Source organism: Neophocaena asiaeorientalis, unplaced genomic scaffold, assembly GCF_003031525.2.
Source record: "Neophocaena asiaeorientalis asiaeorientalis breed wild unplaced genomic scaffold, Neophocaena_asiaeorientalis_V1.1 scaffold145, whole genome shotgun sequence".
Classification (NCBI taxonomy): Eukaryota; Metazoa; Chordata; class Mammalia; order Artiodactyla; family Phocoenidae; genus Neophocaena; species Neophocaena asiaeorientalis.
In genome coordinates, this window is record NW_020172629.1 from 2,721,565 (window position 1) to 2,741,532 (window position 19,968).

A 19,968-nucleotide genomic window follows, 5' to 3' on the forward strand; every position below is an offset into this window, starting at 1 on the left:
GGTGCTTGTCACGTAAGCACGTGCTAGCAGATATGGAGGTGCGCAAACTCTTTTGTTTTTTCTTCTGATGGACAAAATTTGGACCTTAATTTTTTTGATCAGTTTTCCCCAGAGAAAAACCTGAATGCCCTATTTTGGGATTACTTTTGAGTTGGAAGGAGATTTAACAAATCTTTAGTTTAAAAAGTAAGATGGAAAAATACAACTTTCCTGCAAAACTGAAGCCAACCTAGAGAATGTTCTTAGGCAGTTTTGATTCAATAAAATCTCTCTTTTTGATCAGTTACATCTCAAACTAGCCTTAAAAATCAGCAAACAGTTGATAAATCAACAGTGTGATGAGTTGTCTTCATTTTCTTTCTATATTGAATTCAAAAAACAATTTCTAATAGAATATTACTTTTTGATTTTCAAGTGTTAAAAATTTCAGACTAATAAATCTGATGCTTTTTGATATTTATAATGACAAATGCTTACAAATAAAACTGTTCAATGGAAAATAAAATATTGTGACAGGAGAGAAGTCACAGAATTCAGAGGATTCTACTACCATACAGATATGGAACAAAAGCCTGATTTATCATGATGTAATCTTTCAGACATACAATACCTTGTAGAGACTGAAGTTTGAGACACACCTAGCATAAAATACATGGACCCTGTGACTGTGCAGTCCTTTCCCCTGTGCCCTACCAGGAATATTTATCTTGCGTGGGCACGTCTTTATACCTTGGCTTTATATGAAAGTTTTCTCTGTATACGTATTTTCATCTTTATTCATTTTTTGTTCGACACTCTGACCTGAGGTCTTTCCATTTTGGCATGCATAGCTCTGGTTCACCATTTTCACTTCGTGAGTATATCACAATCTATTTTTCTATTTTTCAAAATGTGCGTTTGGATACGGTGTTTGTTTTGCGTTTTTATTCGTTTGGGAGCTTTGTTTGGTTTTGCTATAATCAACAATGCTGCAAGCATCTTCTCGTTCTTAATGCACACGTGTGAGCATTTCTTTAGGGTGTGTACCAGCAGAGAGATTGCTGGATAGGAGAGCATGCTCTGTTCTTCACTAATTAATAACTTTACTAGATATTACCAGTCACTCTGCAGAATGGTTGCTCTACTTTATGCTTCTGTCGGCACCCGCGGCCTCACCAGCACTTGGTATTGTCCAGCTTTTAAATTTCTACCAATCTGATGCGTGTGAATTTGTTTCAGTTCTTATACTCCATTACACAGAGTGAGGCTTCTCAGCTTCTCATATTGTCATTAGCCACTTGAGAGTCCTCATCTGTCATCTGTGTGTTTGTATCCTTTGCGTATTTTTCTATTGGGCTATTTGTTTTTATTATTGTTACTGATTAGTGTGTATATGTGTGTACTCTGGGTACTAGTACTTTGTTAGTCATACATGTTGCAAATATTTCTTCCTAGTTTATGGTGTGTCTTTTCACATTTAAGTGACATTTTTAAACAACGGAGCAGTTTCAAATTTTAATGAGCTCCAATTTACCAGTCTCTGCCTGTTTTTGTTTTATGTTATGTTTTTTTAAATTCTTTTAAATAAAATCCTCATTTACCCACTGAATCGATATAATTCTATGAGGCAAACATTTATCAAAGCATTATTATTTTTCCTTAAGTTCCAATGTAGGTCAATGAGAGTTTTTGTTTTTTGTTTTTGGCTGCATTGGGTCTTCGTTGCTGTGCATGGGCTTTCTCTAGTTGTGGAGAGCGGGGGCTACTCTTCGTTGCGGTGAGCGGGCTTCTCATTGCGGTGGCTTCTCTTGTTGTGGAGCACGGGCTCTAGGCGCGCAGGCTTCAGTAGTTGCGGCTCGTGGGCTCTAGAGCGCAGGCTCAGTAGTTGTGGCGCACGGGCTTAGCTGCTCCGCGGCATGTGGGATCTTCCCGGACCAGGTATCGAAACGGTGCCCCTTGCATTGGCAGGTGGATTCTTAACCGCTGCACCACCAGCGAAGTCCTGGTCAATGATTTTTTAGTGGCTTTTCCAATGCTTGCACTTAGATATCTTCATAATCAGTCCTATAATTGTCTAAATGTTAACACTAACACTTTCTAGCAGCAAAATCTTTTTATAAGTGTTTTTCAGTTCAAACAAGATATCCTATCTGTAAGTGATCTTTTTTAAAAAGAAGATCTTTTAAGTGCTTAGGTATCTAATTCAATACTGAGGACCTGAAAAGTAACAATGGCTTAGCATATGCTCTCGGATATGGATTACCCCATAAATCCGGGCACTGCTCCCCTAGATCCGCCCAGGCTGCTATTCCCTGAATGCCTCCCTTTCTTCCAGCTACTCCTCCAACTGCCTGCTGTTGCTTCACATTGATTTTTCCCTGGTCTCTTTAGCCACATTAAAAACTCCTTCTGACCAGATGTAGCTTAAACCGCTGTTTTCACTCCCAGCATTTAGTGTAGTAGTTTATAAATGGAAGGTGGTAAATGAAAAATTGAACAAACATTTGGTGTACGCCACTTGGACAGGATTGTTTAGATTTCATACAGCTGGTAAATATTTATCTACAGCTCAGAAAGCAGCGATCCACATTCGCTTCATTTTCTGCTGGTGAGGATTCCATCCTTTGTGTAGTAAAATATGTTAGCCTGACTTTGAAGTCGCGAGAAATTACTTTTGGACTCTGTCATTCCTGCCTCTTCCTTCCCCTCTTCTGAGCCCGGGGCTCCTGCCGTGGGAAGGCCATGGCCACTGACATCTTTCAGGCCACACTGTCCCAACGTCATTGCGTGAAAAGCTATTCCCCCGCCACCAGCCGCTGTGTGCAGCGTCCTGAGGGCCCCGGCTTGGGTTACATACCCACCCCCGCGGACAGTCTCGAAGGTGGTAGGAGGGGGAGAGTGACTTCAGTTCTATTATACAGAAGCTACAGGAACTTCATAGCGCACTTTCTGTGCTCATGGTACGGCACTAGGTGCCTTTTATGCATAAATGAGGAAATGAAGGTGCAGACATGTAGGTGGCTGCCGTCAGGTTAGACACCATAAAAGGCACCCCAAAATGCTCAGGGCTCCCACGGAGGTGTGACTTCATGAGATTTCTCTCTAGTCACAATGATGAAGAGCAGTTTTAATTTTTAGTTGCAATAATCAATAACCATATTTCTTTTTCCAATCTACAGTCAGTACCCGAGGAACTAAATTTATGGGTATTAGAATGACAGTGCCAGCTATGGAACGTGGGGATCTCTAATTTCCTTCAGTAAGAATGTGTTTTAATGATTTGGTCTTGCAGCTTCACTCCGGGACCGGGCTGTCCTCGCGTCAACCACACAGAGCTGTTGGCTCATGCCAGACGGGGATATCCTGGGGCAGGGCAGGATCTTGGTCATTTTGGCGCCTCCACTGCCCAGCCCCAGCCTGGCACACCTACGCACGTGGTGGCTGGGTGGGTAGCTAATGTTAATGGGAAAAGAATAAGCCAGAAACTTGGGTCCTTCGCCCTCTGGAAGGTAACCCCGAAGGTGAGGACGGCGCACCCGAGCAACTACTTATCAATTGGTATAATGGGGGAGGGAACGGAAGAATGATGAGCATTCGGACAAGACAAATCATTTGGACTTGGAAAGATAAAACGACGTTAGCAAGAAAAAGATGGGAGCCTGAACTCACAAAATGTGTAGCATGGACAAGTGGCGAAAGATGAGCTATATTCCTAAGCGGCTAGAAGAATTAATTTAGAAAGTTAGAAAGTTAGCAGTATTTTTCTTTTTGTTTTTACACAACTCTCAGTTTCGTTATTCACATTTTGCAGGGACTTCACACAGCTCTCCACAACATGGGGAAGGATCAGACTGGAATCTCTCCTGGGTGGACCGCTGAGGTAGTGAGGAAATCTTGTGGGCTTGGTCTTATTCTCTGTTAAAACAGTGAAGGAAGACGGTAACAAGGTTGGGGGACCAGCCACTGCCATCTGTGACTCCCACGAGCGCTGTCCAGAGTAACACTTTAAACATGCTTCTGAAACACGACAGAAAACACCAACGATGTGTGTGTGTCACACAAGTCACCATTCGCAAAAAGGATGAAATCGTGTTTCAGAAACCATCCTGGTGCGAGTGTAGTTTCATTAGCAGATTTATACTTAAGAAGTGGGATACTTTTTGGTGAGGACCTTATGCTAGAATTGAGAATCACGCTTACCGCTGCTCTGTAATCAATTACCATCTTAGGCTTATATTTAAATGCAACTGAAATTGAAGCAAACAGTGAAACGCAAGAGCTTGGATTTGCACAGTACTGCACAGTTGCTTGTTCAGGTGTGTATTTAACACCTCTTCATATTCCAGTTGCCATTACTAAATGCATTATTTGACAACTTAAATTGAAAATCACTCAATTCATATGGGATATTTTAGTCTTATCAATATGCATTAGGGTGATATCCTTTTAACATCTTTATAAAGAAAATGTTCCTAATAACAAAAGAAAAAAATAGGCTAAGAAAAAAAAAACACCATAAAAAGAAAATTAACTATGTTGAAAGTAATAACTGAGAAGTAAAATATAGGATATATGATTATGAAGTTTCTTTCTTTGTAAGCAACAGTAATGTATCCCTCAAAAGGATCATACAGCAGGTATTTGTTGTAGCCACAGCTACCTTCTTTGCACCCAAAGCTCCCAAGTCCTCCAGTGATGCCTCGTGCTGGAATGAGGGCTGGGGTGCAGAGATGTGTCTGTTTGTCCCCTGGGTTGGGGTCTTCTCTTTGCACTGCACTCCCTGGAGAATCAGTCTTTGCAGCTCTCCCAACTGTATTCCACTGTTAGTTTTATTTGACGTCTGTTGGGCTGGTGGCAGGAGGTGCGAGAGGGGAAATCCGATGTTCTCTGTCAGCCTCTTTGGGCCGGCACAGCGTCCCGTCCCGGGTCTCAGGGTGTGGACTCCAGGATCCCTGCTTCCACCTGTCGCCCGGGCTCCCCTGTGAGTTGTCCCCTTCTCAGAGTAGAAATGGGTTCCCCATTGTCCCAAGGCCACTGTTTTTGTTGCTTTTCCCCCTGAAGACTACAGCTTATTTTTATTATTTATTATTATTTATTATTATTTGCGGTACGCGGGCCTCTCACTGCTGTGGCCTCTCCCGTTGCGGAGCACAGGCTCCGGACGCGCAGGCTCAGCGGCCGTGGCTCACGGGCCCAGCCGCTCTGCGGCATGTGGGATCTTCACGGACCGGGGCACGAACCCGCGTCCCCTGCATCGGCAGGCGGACTCTCATCCACTGCGCCACCAGGGAAGCCCTACAGCTTACTTTCAGAGGGAAGATGAGGAGGGGTGTGCTCGGGACTCTGCCCATCTTCCCAGTCAGTGCCTCGTGGGGTTCATGGAGAAGAAGCTTGCAAGACAGTGCAGGTCTCTCTGCATGTGCAGCCCTAAGGGGCTTCACGCTCTCATGCTAGCCCACACGTGGCCTTTAGATGTCACTGAACATTTTTAGCTGAATCTTAGTTCCAGCTTCTGTGGCATCTGGCCTCGTCTGCCCCAGGTAAGCAAAGGCTCAGGTCCTGCTTTTCTTTGCAGACGTCTGTCTTTCTCTTGATTTCCAGTTGGTTGCTCTGAAATCTTTTAATTCTCTCATTAAATGCTCGAGGACATTGAAGGTGGTTGTAATTTTTTCTTGTTGTGAGCTTGGGAGTGATGCTCTTTCCAGCTCTCTATGTCTCTCAGATGAAACTGGAAATTTCTAATCTGCTTTCATTCCTATCCACTGAATATTTAATTTCAAATATTGCATTTTTCAGCTCTAGAAGTTCCACTTGTATCTTCTATTTCCTTCCTCATTATGGGCCCATTTTTCCTTAAATCCCTGAGCACATTTATAATTGTTAGAAATCCCTGGCCTGCTAATTCGGTCACCTGTGTTTCTATTGATTAATTTTTCTCTGGTATTGGTCATATATTCCTGCTTCTTCCCTTCACTAGTAGTTTTTTTTTTTTTATTAAATGTGACTGTGAATTTTACTTTATTGAGTGCTGGGTTTGTTTTTCTTTAAAGAAAAATGAAGTTTGTTCTGGTAGGCCATTAAATTACTTGCTGATTAGCATAAACTATTTCGAGAGTTGTTTTAAAGCTTTGTTAGGAGATTCTAGCACTGGTTTGTCCTAGTCCTAATACATTGGCCCTTCTTGGGTCTCTCCTGAATGTCCTGGGTGGTCAGCCAGGATCATCCACTCTGGGTGGTTGAAGTTCAAACATCTCCCAGGCTCTGTGTGAGCTCTGGGAATGGTTCCACTTACAGCTTTCTGGTTGTTCTGGTCCTCTGTTTACCCTCATGGGATTGTGCCCTGCAGCAGCACATTCAAGGTGTCCCTGTGTGGATTTCTGGAGTTCTTCCTCAGCATAGCTCCATCATTTCCACTACCACCTCCCCACAATGCCCCATGTTAGGCCCTCTAAATTCTGGTCTGTCTCCTCAAATCTTTAAGACGACTGCATTTCACGTGTGTTTCCCCTCCTGCCTCATGATCCAGAAAGTGTTCCCATGCAGAAAGCTGGATGATTGTTGAGGCCCACTTCATTTGTTTCCTTTCTCTCAGTGACCACAGGCCTGTACTGCCTGTGGCCCAACATTGGAAAGCAGTTTTGTTTTCTCAAATTTGCCTACTTTTCAAGTTACGATATAAGGGCAGTCTGTCCCAGCATCTTCATCATGACCAGAGGTGGCAGCTTCTTTATGGTTGTTTTAAGATCTCCTTTGTGGATGCGGTTCAGTTTCACCACATATGTATAGGTGTGAACTTATTTTTCTTGCTTGATATTTGTTATGCCTCCTGTATTTGTGGGTTTATATCTTTCACCAGTTCTTAGAAGTTCTCAGGAATCATCTTTTCAAACATTGCCTCTTTTCCATCCTCTGTTTTATCTACTTTTTGGAACTCCAATTTGACATTCTCATTCCAACCTCCCAATTTTGAAACCTCTCAGTCATATTGTCCCTCTGCTCCCCCACTTTTGTGGCATATTTTGGGAAATCTTTTCCTACCTGCCTGTAATTCTAAAATTCTCTCAACTGTCTCTTATCTGTTTAACTTTTCTTTTGCATTTTACTTCAACAATGAATTTTTTTAGTTTTATTGAGGCATAACTGATGTACAAAAAACTGCACATATTCAATGTACAGAATTTGATGTGTTTGGATATGGGTATATACCAGTGATGCTATCACCACAATTAAAGTGGCATTAAAAAAATTATTTAATTTATTTATTTTTGGCTGCGTTGGGTCTTCATTGCTGCATGTGGGCTTTCTCTAGTCGCAGTGAGCAGAGGCTACTCTTCATTGTGGTGCGCAGGCTTCCCATTGCAGTGGCTTCTCGTTGCGGAGCACGGGCTCTAGGCGCACGGGCTTCAGTAGTTGTGGCACGCAGGCTCAGTAGTTGTGGCTCACGGGCTCTAGAGCGCAGGCTCAGTAGTTGTGGCACACGGGCTTAGTTGCTCCACAGCATGTGGGATCTTCCCAGACCAGGGCTCGAACCCGTGTCCCCTGCATTGGCAGGCGGATTCTTAACCACTGTGCCACCAGGGAAGCCCTAAAGTGGCACTTTTAAACAATGTTCTCTTTGGTTCTTTTTTGTTGTGAAGCAGTAGAAAACAATATTTAATTTTATAGAAAAATTTAATATAGAGTAAAATTAAAACCCTTTTATTACGATCCATTTGAGAATAAGTTCCTGACTTGAAGCCCCATCACCCCCAAGTACCTTTGTAAGAGGGAAGAACAAATCTGACTCCATATTGGATCTGTTACTTTTACTTTAACCTTTGTATTCTATTGCTTTTGCTACACATTAAGAATGTTGCCTATAGCCTGAACTATATAGGGTAGCCCATTCTCAGGGCTCTGACCTTTAAAGGTATAACAATTTTGCATTCATGTAGAATGAAAACGAGATAAAAAGTTGCAGAAGAGAGAATAACATTTGTCTTGTTGGAGGTTTATAAGGACATTGTGACCAGACCTCTGTGGACAGCTGCAAGAAAAAAGGATTCTGGCCCAAGAAGGATGAAGTAATCAACCCCACCCCCACCCCTTTAATATAAAAGAAGCCTGAATTCTAACTCAGGTAAGATGGCTCTTTGGGACGCTAGTTCATCATCTTCTTGGTCAGCTGGCTTTCTGAATAAATTCACTATTCCTTGTCTCAACACCTCATCTCTCAATTTATTGGCCTGTCCTGCAGTGAGCAGTATGAACTTGGATTCCGTAACACTTAGTATTTTCTACAAAGACTTTCTTCCTGCATATCACCTACAATCATCAAAACAAGGAAGTTAATTTTGCTATATAACTCCCATCTTATCTTCAGACTTCATCAATTTTTGCAACTTGTTCCAATAATATTACAGTGAAATGATCCAGTTCAGAATCATGCATTGCATTCAGCTGTCATGTTGTTTTTTTTCTTCAGTTTGAAACAGTTCCTCAGTCTTTCCTTGACTTTCATAACTTTAACACTTTTGAAGACTAAAGGACAATTGTTTTGTAGTACGTCCCTCACTTTTTTTGTCCTTACTTCTTCAGGATTAGGTTCTGTTAGGTATCTGTGACAGGATTAGCACATAAGTGATGCTGTTTCTTCCTATTGCATCTTTTCAGGTGGCACACAATTTTGATTTATCCCATTACTGAAAATGTTTACTATCATCAGTTTAGGTGGAGTTTTGTAGGCTCTTCCACCATAAATTATTCTTTTCTACTAATACGCCAGCGCCCACGTGTACGGCTTGCAGATCTGGAATCATATGAAGTCATTGGACACCTCTGCGCCTTTGCTCAGCCTTGTCTTTCTACCTAAAACGACCCTTTTCTCTCCCCATAATCCCCACACTCGTTTTGGAACCAACGTCTGTAGCTTGTGGGTACGTAAAGGCCTAATTACATTCACCCCCCCTCCCCAAAGGCCAACAGGTCATAAGTCGTCTTCGGACGCCTTATCCTGAGAAGCCCTCACTCTTCTCCGCATTACTGTGTGGTCCCCTTTCTGTCACTCACTAGCATCTTGCTCTCCACCTTTGTCGCTGCTCAAACGCAAATTCTCCCGCACTCGTTCCGCGACACCTGTCTCAGGGCCGTACCGGCGCAGCACACCCGCCTCTGCCTGCAGTCCGCAGTGCGCATGCCCGACACCTCCCGGCCCGCCCCAGGCGCGCTCGCTCCCCGCGTCGGTCCACCGCTCAGTTACTCCGCCCCCACCCCGCGCCGCACAGTCTGAACACACAAACCAATCTCAGGTCCCACTGTGGGGCGCGGGTCCACTCCCTCCCACTTCCCACGAGACTTCCGCCGGCCGTAAAGCTCGGCGCCAACTGCTGCAAAGCGCCTTGCGACAGAGCCCGGGGCCGAACTACAGCCGGTAACTGCCCCCGCGTTAAACAGTAGGCTATCAGGAGCCGAGGAAGGCGGCCGCTCTTGTGTTTGACTTCCGTGCTCGGCCTGCGTTTCCCGGAGGTGGCTCGGAGCCGCCGCGGCCAGGAGGGGAGGGCCCGCGCCGGCGCCTCCCGGCCGCCATCATCCCGGCGTGCACCGCGGCGGCGGGCCGAGCCGGCCGCCATGTTGCGATAGTTTGTTGTTTTCTTCCTGAAGAGGAGCAGGCCGTAGGGCCAGCACCCCGCCGGCCGCGCAGCCATCCGCCCCCAGGCCCGGCCCGCTGCCCCCCGTGTCTCGTCCCCCGCCGTGCGTCTCCAGGCCCCGGCTGGCCCGGCGGCCCCCACAGCTGGCTTGGTGGGGCGAGGCTGAAGGCCGGGCCCAGCGAGCACTATGGCGGCCGCCCTGGGAGCGGGCGGAGGAACCGGCGCTGGAGGTAAGTGAGCGGCCCCGCGAGGGAGGCGGCGGCGGGGGGGCAGCGGGCCGCTCCTGGCCGTCTTTGTGCCCTCGTGTCCCGGCCTTCACGGCGGTGAGGCCTCAGGCTCACCTGAGGCGGCGGGCGGCCTGCGCGGGGGCGGGGTGACAGCGCCCGCCCCCGGGCCCTTTGGGGGAGGGTCGCGGCCCAGGGGGTGTTGTCCTGTCGGGCTCCGGGTGGTTGGCAGCCCCGCACTAGACCCGGCTAAGACTCATCTACATGAGGGGATGTGTTTGTGCGGAGTTTCGGAGAGCAAGGAGTCTGAAAAAATAACCTCCCCGGGCTGGTCTCATTTTCCATGAACTCCTTAGTGGTCTGATACCGACCCGAGCTTCGTGATCAGCATCCTAAGAGATAGAGACGGGGCCGAAAAGGGTCAGGTACTGATGGAATTCTTCTGGGTAGTTTCTCTTGTTTTCCTAGCGTAGATGAGTTCGATAGGGGACCTAACTCAAAACAGATTTCAGGTCAAATCACTTTCTGGTTGAAATCACATTTTGTTGATTGAGGTTTTTTTTTTTTTTTTTTTAACGTGAGAAAAACACTTGAAAGTGACTTTTACGATAGTTCGAAAACTTTGATAAAGGAGACCCTTAACTGGTAAAGGATGAACAACAGCAGTGTTTGGGCTTAGTTCTCATTATTGAAACCATCCTACTGCGTGTTCTTTAGGAATGCTTATTTATGAGTGCATTGCAATGATCCTGTCTAGGTCTAAGTATTTTGGTCTAAGTATTGAAGCGCTCATATGGAAAAACCCACAGAGACCAAATGCAAGAAATGTCACTTCTGGTAGTATGATTCGGTGTATGCCATTTTTCTGTCACGTGATTTTTTTCCTGAGGCTTTCCAGTTAAATTTTGAAAATACTTGGTTTACCTTCCTTACTTGGTTACTTTCTGGGGTTCAAAATCATGGTTCTGTATCATTTTCAAAGTGTAGTCTGGGAACTCCTGGGTCAGAAGTGTTTCCGTTAATAGTACCAGTGTCACTTGTATGTTTTGCTCTTTCATTGGAGCATCGTGGAGTTTTCCAAAGGCTGCGTGACAGGTGAAGGCATCGTTGTACAGGTGGCCAGTGGAATGTGTGCTTGCATAGCTTTTTGAGTTACTCATTTTTAATTTCGAAAATAGCAAATGTCAGTGAGTGTAATTCACATAAACAAAAACTTTTTGGTGTCTTCAATAAATTTGAGTCCAGAAAGTTTTGGAGAATGGCTATTTTAGAGGATTAAGTAGGTTTTGTCCTTGATGATTCGGAGTTTTTCCTTCCATTTTGTCACAGGTGCCTGGTTTCCCATTGCTTTTAGACTAAAGGCAAACTCCTTACCAAGACTTGTGAGTTCTGCGTGACTCGGTCCCCCAGCCTCCCCAGGCTCTTGGGTCAGCCTGCTTCCCTCCAGGAGGACCGCCCCTGCCCTCGCTCTGGCTCTTCATCCCCCAGGCCTCAGGCTCCTTGGGAGGCCTTCCTTGAGCGTTCTTTCTTCTGTCTCAGATATGTTCATCTCGCTTGTGTGCCTCCCTCACCTAAATTCTGTGGCACTCTTCTTTCTTCAGAGCATTTATCTGAGTCTGTGATTTTATTTGGTTATTTATTTACTTTTTTAAAATCTGCCTTCCCCAGGAGCCTGTAAGCCCCTTGAGGACAGGAATGCTGCCTGTTTTACCTGCCGTTTATTCCAAGTTCCCGGCATGTAGTGTATGTTCAGCAAACACTTGATTAAAGAATAAAGTATTTTCTTTATGAATCCCTTTGCGCCCTTTTCTGTGCATATGTAAGTTGCACATTTACAGCTGTGTGGCTTTTTATGGTATGAATGGAATCACGTAGTGCGCCCCAGTTTGCTTTGTTCACTTAGTAGTAGGTCTTGGTGATCTCTCCTGTGTTAGTAGGTGAGAGTTACATGGATCCACCAGTTATTGACTAACCATTTTTGTATTGAGGGGCATTTCAGTTATATGTCCTTTTCCACTGCTGTGGAAAATTCTGCACTAAACGTCTACAGACACATCTTGGTGTGCTTAAGCAAATATTTCTGGAGGATTGATAACTCTAGAAGTGGAGATACGGTGTTGTAGGCTACATATATTAAAAACTTTTTTTGTGTGTGTGTTTTTTTGTTTTTCAGCCTTGCCTCTCGGCACGTGGGATCTTAGTTCCCCGATTAGGGATTGAACTGATCAGGGATTGAACCCGGGTCCACACCAGTGAAAGCCCGGAATCCTAACCACTAGGCCACCAGGGAACTACCGCTCCCACCCAAGTTTTTTTTTTATTGAAGTGTAGTTGATTTACAAAGTTGTGTTAGTTTCAAGTGTAGAGCAGAGTGATTCGTTTATATATATTTACACATATATATATTTTCTTTTTCAGATTTTTTTTTGTCATTTGCTTTCATAAATTTTTTTCGTAATGGTGTCTCCATGCCAAGAGTTCCTCTGTGCTTTTAATACCTTATGCTTCTGTACTTTTTTATGTTTAGCTTTTATTGCATATGGAATTTTATTTTGGGTGTGGTTTGAATTTGGGGCTTCTAACAGTTCTAATATGATTTATTGAATTCTCTATCTTTTCCAACTTTAGAACATATTAAATTCTCATTCATAGTTTTAAAAAATTACTGCTCCATGGTGTGTGTCTATATATATTATAGCATGTTTTTCAGAAATTTCGATGAGCTCTGCATTTAAAAAAAAATAAACTTCAGAATCATCACATTCTATAAAGAATTCTGCTGAAATTCTTACTGGGATTGCATTGAATTTATTAATATAACTTCGGGATGATGGTTACTTTTACAATATGGGTTCTTTCATTCAGCAACAAGAATGTCTTGCTGTCAAGCTCTTTTTTGCCCGTCAGTTATCTACCAGATTTCTGAGTACCTGCTCTGTGCTGGGCACTGATCTAAGAGGTTGGGATACATAAATATTGGAATAGAAGAGATTGCAGATACGAAGAAAATTTTACTTAAGGTAAGTTCCATAGGAGAAGGGATCTCTGGCTTCTATGGAACTTACCCTTAGTAAACTTTTCTTTATATAGTTTTCATACATTTCTTGTTAGTTTTATTCCTAGATATTTTGTATTTGTTGTTGTTGTGGATGGTATAGTTTTTCATCCTATTATATTCTGGAATTTGTTGCTGATCTACTATAGAAAAACTTTTTTTTGCTTATTGTGTATAACTGGCTTATTGGAATCTTGTTTTAAGAGTTTGGTGCTTTAGATTTTCTAGTCAGACTGTCATATCTGCAGTCTCTTCTATTTCAGTATTTATGTCTCATTTCTTTTTCTTGTACTTCTCGTTCTAGAACCATTCCATGTCAAGTCCTCCAATATAATGTTGGGTAGTAGGGGTGATGACAGGCATCCTTGTCTTGTCATCCTGTCATGAGTTCAATGAGCGTTCTTTTAATGTTTTACCAGTGAGTATAGTGTTTGCTGTAGTTTTCTGGTAGTTACTGTTTGTTTAGCTCAGAAAGCTTATTTTTTGAGTTGGGGTTTTAATTTTATCAAAGCCTTTTCTGCACCATTGAGGTGATCATGAGGCCCCTTCTTTAATATCTTACTGTGATGTATTGATAGATTTCCAATGCTGAATCAACCATGCAATCTTGTGTTCAGAACCTTCTGGATCTGTAAGTCCTTTTCAGTGTTTTGTTGCTTTTCATTTTAGGGTTTATCTGTGATCATAAGAGAGATAGGCTTATAGTTTTGTATTTGTGTGTGCACATGGTGCTATCCTGTTTTTTGTAAGATAGGCTGACTTCCTAGAATGAGTTGTGAGATTTTCTGGACATTGTAAAAATCTCTTTATTAAATGTCAGAAGAGCTGTTGTCTGCAAAGCCATTTGGATCTCTTGCCTGTTTATTTTTCAGTTTCTTCTGATATTATTGGTCTATTTAGCTTTTTTAAATCCATGGGTCAATTTTGATAAATTTTTCTGGGAAAATTATTCTTTATGTTTATATTTTCAAATGAACAAATACGGAGTTAAAGGCTTCAGTTTCCTAAGAGTGGGTGTGTTGAAGGTAGGTAAATTTTTGAGACCCATGCATGTCTGAATAAATTCTTACTTTATTTTCATACTTGATTGATGATTTGGTAGGGTCTTGAACTCTAGATTTGACTTAGATTCATTTTCCTTAGATTTTTGGTGGTACTGCTGTGTTGTTTTCTGGCTTCCAGTTCTGCTCTTGAGAAGTCTGATGACATTCTGATTCCCTATCATTTGTATGTGACCCTTTTTGTCTTCCTGGAAGGTTTTAACAGTTCCTCCTTATTATAAGATTCATTAGCATAGGTCTTTTTCTATTTCTTGTGCTGCATTTGGTGGATACCTTAGTCTGGAAATATGCATCCTTCAGTTCTGGGAAATTTTCTTATGGTACTGTTTTTCTCCTTTCAGTTCCTCTGTCTCACTTTCTGAAATTCTTATTATTGGATTTTGATACTTCATTTGTGTACAGAAGATAAGCATGATGAGGCAGTTCATTAAGATTCTTTTGGAAGGATAGATATTTTGGTAGTTCATAGAGTCCGATAAAGGAGTTGGACAGCTAAGACTGCAGAACAACGGAAGTCAGGGCGGTGTGGGCCTTGGGCGGGCTTGCAGCTGCTGATGGGGCTTCTCCAGCTAGGCTCTGTGGCTGCCACTTCCTCGTCACTTACTCTTCTTATAGACACAGGAATTTTGTTCCTGTTTGGCCAGGTGCTGTTCACCTTTAGCTGATTTAGCTACAGCAAAATGTGGGTCCACTGTTCTAGATCTTTTGATATTTTTATTTTTTTTGGAAGAAGCTGTAACTCCGGTACTTATATATAATTATATTTTTAAAATATTGGCAACCAAGTTGATTAAAAAAAGAACATAATTCAAAGAGAGTGTGTGTCTTCTAGGCCAGCAGATTGCATCGTGTGCTTTAGAGTGATTCTGCCTTCGTGATTTTGTAGGTTCCATGAATTAGTGGTCTTCCTCCCTAAGCATTCAGGAAGTTATGGTTACCCTTTACTATTTTTACGTAGGAGATCAGGGTTTGTTACTGCAGCTGCTTCCTGAATAAATTCAAGAGCGTTGTACTTCGTGTTTGGTAGACCAGAGTTTAAATCTGATTTTGCTGTTAACTAACTTTGATTAGTCTTACTTTTCACATCTGTAAAAGGAGAATTTGGGGATGGATTAAATGAGAAAACAAATATGAAAATGCTAGCTTGTTGAAGTAAAATGAAACCTCTCTTCAGCTCTTCGATAGTGCTAGGCTTAGTTGAGTTTTATCAGTCTTGTTTTAGTCAGGACAGAGGCCATGCCTTGCATTCCAAGTATGAAGGGTTTTAACACAGGAATTAGAGGCTTGTACAATCCTTGGAAAGGCTGGGGGTGTGATGGTCAGGAAAACTTAGTCTGATTATCTGATACTGATGCTTGGGAGCTTGCCCGGAAGCCCTTGTAACCGAAGACTGTTGCGGAGGCTCCAGTGGACTGTCTCAAGTCTGCAGTACTGGAGGCGTTGACTTCTGATGGTATCGAGTCTCAAGAAGCTCCCACTGACCGTCACAGCACCTACAAGCCCGGATGCCACACATGGTTTTCAAGAGCACATTCTGACCCCTGAGAACCTCCCATCTGCAGTGTGTGTGTCTGTCCGTCATCTGTCCTGCCTCTGCCTCATCAGAGTAACTGATGATAATTGTGACTCAAAGCTCCTGTGACTGCCTTACCTTGCATACTCTAACTCAGAGCCACACGGGGAAGGAGGCTCTACTCCTCCCATTCCCTGCACCATTGCATAGAGCGGTGGGGACCACAGTCTCAGCAGAGCTGTTACTTCTGTCTGTGGAAGGAAAGACAGATGGGTAGAAGGAAATTGTTCCTTTCTTTGACATTTCTTCCCTTACACTTCACCAATTTAGCAACTAATCTTTAGCAATTGAGAAGGTTTCACTTTTTAAAAAGAAGGTGTGGATTCTTGGGGAAAGAAATGGGGTGTCATTTTCTCTAGATTCTAAGTCATGATGGGAACATTCCGTTGGCTGAGCTCTGACTTCTTGTCCTCTCCCAGCCTGCCCGGGCCAGTAGAGAACTCAAGGGTCTAGCTTTTATGGCTTCGGTAACTGGGAGGCAGAGCCCTGCTCTGTCTTCCTTCAGGACTCATACTGTGATTAATTTCCAACACAGGAAGAGGAAATTCAGTTGTAAGACGCACTGCACTTCATAAGCGAAATACAAAGTTCACTTTAGGGAAACCTCTCCAGGGTCTCATGAAAGTAAGAGAGTTTTAGAACAAGGCTACAAATAATTTTTTCAAGTACATGTAGGGGTGCTTTCTGAAAATTTTGCTTGGTTACTCAAAATTTGGTAGTTATACTATAGGGCAAAGATGCTCACTTTGAATGTTCTTAAATATTAGTCCAGTTCCTTCCTCTAGTTGCTGTTTAAATAAAGGGTCTGGATTTCCTCACTTATAAAATACGGAATTTTGACTCTGTTAGTGATTCAGAATATCAGCATGTATACATGAGAATGGTGTTGAGGCGAAAGAAAGAAGGTTAGAACCTTTGGACTAGAGCGAAGATTGGCAAACTTCGTAAAGGGCCAAATGGTAAATATTTTAGGCTCTGCAGATCACAGGGCTTCTCTTGCAGTCCTCTGCTGTGCCTTGTAGCTTGAAAGACCTATAGAGAATATGTAACTGAATTAGCATACAGTGTTCCAATAAAAGCTTATTTACATAAGTCAGGCAGTAGCCAAATTTGGACAAAAAGAGGTGGCAGACCCTACGTGGCCTGTGGACTGTAGTTTGCTGACCCTTGGACTAGACAGTTGCTAGAATCCTGTTCCAAGCTAATATTCTATAAAATTTCTAATCTGAGCTCCAGGTTCCTGGAAAGGATGAGGAAATAAGAATGATAAGTAAAAGAGTTGGGTTCGTTATAGATATCTAATTGCTGTGTAATTGAAGATTGTAAAAATTCCAGTAGCTGTTTTTAAGTCTTGCAGATGAGGAAAGTTGATTCCCTTAATAACATAGCATGTCTGGTATAATGTTTTGCCTTAGAAGGAGAGTTTCTAGGTAAAGGCATTGACCACTCTTGTCCTGCTCAGTTAATCTTCCCCTTGGTCTTCAGGGATGTGCTGTTCTTCCTTTAAAACTCTGGATTAGTGTGGACATGTTTTGTTCTCTTCGTTCTGCTCAGTATGACAGATATAAACTAGAACTTTAGAAAAAAAAGGATTTGTTTGTATTCTAAAGGGAGAACAGAAGGAAAGTGATGCAGAAAATGTAAGAAGAATAAAAATAGGCATACAGAGTTCTTGTCTTAGTTTGTTTCTTAGGATTTTGAGTTAGAGTTCTTTTCATATCCATTTTTACATTCCATATTCTAGGTGGAAAGAAAGTATGTTTTTGTTTTCTGCTTTATCAGGTGTGGTTTTTCCTTTGCTTAATGTGGTTTTGTCCAAGCACAAGGTTACCCACATTTACAACCTTTTGTGTCTCCTTTTGGGAATTCTAGTTATTTTCCACTTCCTTTAGGTATTTCGTTTCTCTCGGCAGTGTTTCATAGTTCTTAATTTATAGGTCTTTCACAAATTTTATTATGATTATCCCTAGTATGTATTTCATATTTTTAAGCTAGTGCAAGGATTTTTAAAATTTCCAACTGCTCATTCCTTGTATGTAGAAAAACTATTGATTTTTAAAATATTGTTCTTATATTCTGTGACCTTATTTCATTCACGGAATAGTTTCAGTACCTTTTTTTCATAGATTCCATATGATTTTCTCCATAGTTGATCATGTTTGCTGTGAATGATGACAGTTTTACTTCTTCCTTTTCTATCTGAATTCCTTTTATTTCTTTTTCTTGTCTGGTTGCACTAGGTAGAACTTCCATTACAGTGCCGAATTGCAGAGTAATGGAAGCCCAATCCCAGTCTTGTTCCTGATTCCAGATGAAAGCACTGAGTCTTTGCCTTTACCTGTGATGTTTGCTATAGGTTTTTCTTACAGATGCCCTTTGATCAGGTTAGGGAAATACCATTCTATACTTAAATTTGTTGAGAGTTTGTATAAGGAATGTGGATATTGGGTTTTTAAAAAAAATAAATTTATGTATTTATGTATGTATTTATTTTTGGCTGCGTTGGGTCTTTGTTGCTGCACGCGGGCTTTCTCTGGTTGTGGTGAGCACGGGCTACTCTTCGTTGTGGTGTACGGGCTTCTCATTGCGGTAGCTTCTCTTGTTGTAGAGCGCAGGCTCTAGGCGCGCAGGCTTCAGTAATTGTGACACGTGGTCTCTAGAGCGCAGGCTCAGTAGTTGTGGCGCACGGGCTTAGTTGCTCTGTGGCATGTGGGATTTTCCCGGACCAGGTCTTGAACCCGTGTCCCCTGCATTGGCAGACGGATTCTTAACCACTGTGCCACTAGGGAAATCCCAGATACTGGGTTTTGATTAATGCTTTTTCTCCTTATATTGAGATGATAATTGGGTTTTCTACTTTTAGTTTGTTATTATGACACATTACATTGATTTTTTAAAAGTATTGATTTTTGGATGTTAAACAAACCGTTCATTCCTGGGATAAACCCATGTGGTCATAATGTGTATTATCCTTTTAATGTATTATTGAGTCCTATATGCTAATTTTTTAAAAATAATTTTTGCATGTATGGTCATGAGGAATAATGGTCAAATTTTTTTTCTTTTAATATCTTTGTTTAGTTTTATAGTGGCCTCAGGAATGAATTTGAAAGTGTTTTACTAGTCTGTTTCATGTATCTCTGCTGTAATCTTTTTTTATTCAATGGACACAGTTTTCTCTTTTAAATACTTATTTTATTTTTTATTTGTTTATTTTTGCTGCACCAGGTCTTAGTTGTGGCATGCGGGCCTCTTTTTTTTTAAATAAATAAATTGGTTGATTGATTGATTGATTGCTGTGTTGGGTCTTCGTTGCTGTGCGCGGGCTTTCTCTGGTTGCAATGAGTGTGGTCTACTCTTCATTGCGGCCCGTGGGCTTCTCATTGCGGTGGCTTCTCTTGGTGCGGAGCATGGGCTCCAGGTGCAGGGGCTTCAGTAGTTGCGGCACGTGGGCTCAGTAGTTGTGGCTCGTGGGCTCTTTAGTTGTGGTGTGCAGGCTTAGCTGCTCTGTGGATGGAATGTGGGATCTTCCCGGACCAGGTCTTGAACCCATGTCCCCTGCATTGGCAGGCAGATTCTTTTTTTTTTTTTTTTTTTTTTTTTTTTTATTGTGGTATGCGGGCCTCTCACTGTTGTGGCCTCTCCCGTTGCGGAGCACAGGCTCCAGATGCGCAGGCTCAGCGGCCATGGCTCACGGGCCCGGCCGCTCCACGGCATGTGGGATCTTCCTGGACCGGGGCATGAACCCGTGTCCCCTGCATCAGCAGGTGGACTCTCAACCACTGCGCCACCAGGAACCCCGGGCAGGCGGATTCTTAACCACCGTGCCACCAGGGAAGTCCACATGTGGGCTTCTTAGTTGCCACACTTGGACTTCTTAGTTGTGGCATGTGGACTCTTAGTTGTGGCATGCATGTGGGATCTGGTCCCCAGACCAGGGATCAAACCCGGGCCTCCTGCATTGGGAGCGTGAAGTCTTACCCACTGGATCACAAGGGAAGTCCCTCTGTTCTAATCTTTATCATTTACTTCCTTTTGCTATCTTTTGGTTTAATTTCCTTTTCTTTCTCCAGTTCCTCAAGATTTAAATTAAGGTTGTTGATTTGAGACTTTTGTTCATTAGTGTAGGCAATTATAGCCATAAATTTTCCTCCAAGTACTGCTTTTGCTGCATCCCATAAACTTTGGTATGTTGTATTTTTGTGTTCATTTTTCTCAAAGTACATTCTTATTTCCCTGTTTCTTATTTCTTCTTTGACCTATGGGTTGATGAAGTGTACTGGTTAATTTCCATGTATTTGTGAATATTTCAGTTTTCCTTCTTCTGTTTATTTCTAGTTTTATTATACAGTTGACCCTTGAACAATATAGGGGTCAACTGCAACCCTCTATGCAGTTGAAAATCCACGCATAACTTTGCAACTGGCTTTCCATGTCCATGGTTCTGCAT

The 19,968-nt window shown here is 42.6% G+C and overlaps 1 protein-coding gene across 1 annotated transcript in view; it reads left to right on the forward strand.

Annotated features, from left to right (window-relative positions):
* Nucleotides 1-9,460: 9,460 nt before the first annotated feature.
* The window catches only part of RBM33 (RNA binding motif protein 33), a 115,530-nt gene continuing 105,022 nt past the window's right edge, over nucleotides 9,461-19,968 (forward strand). Inside the window, 1 exon segment of the mRNA XM_024739197.1 lies at nucleotides 9,461-9,835. Within this exon segment, the coding sequence (XP_024594965.1) occupies nucleotides 9,793-9,835 (43 nt within the window). The 5' untranslated portion in view covers nucleotides 9,461-9,792.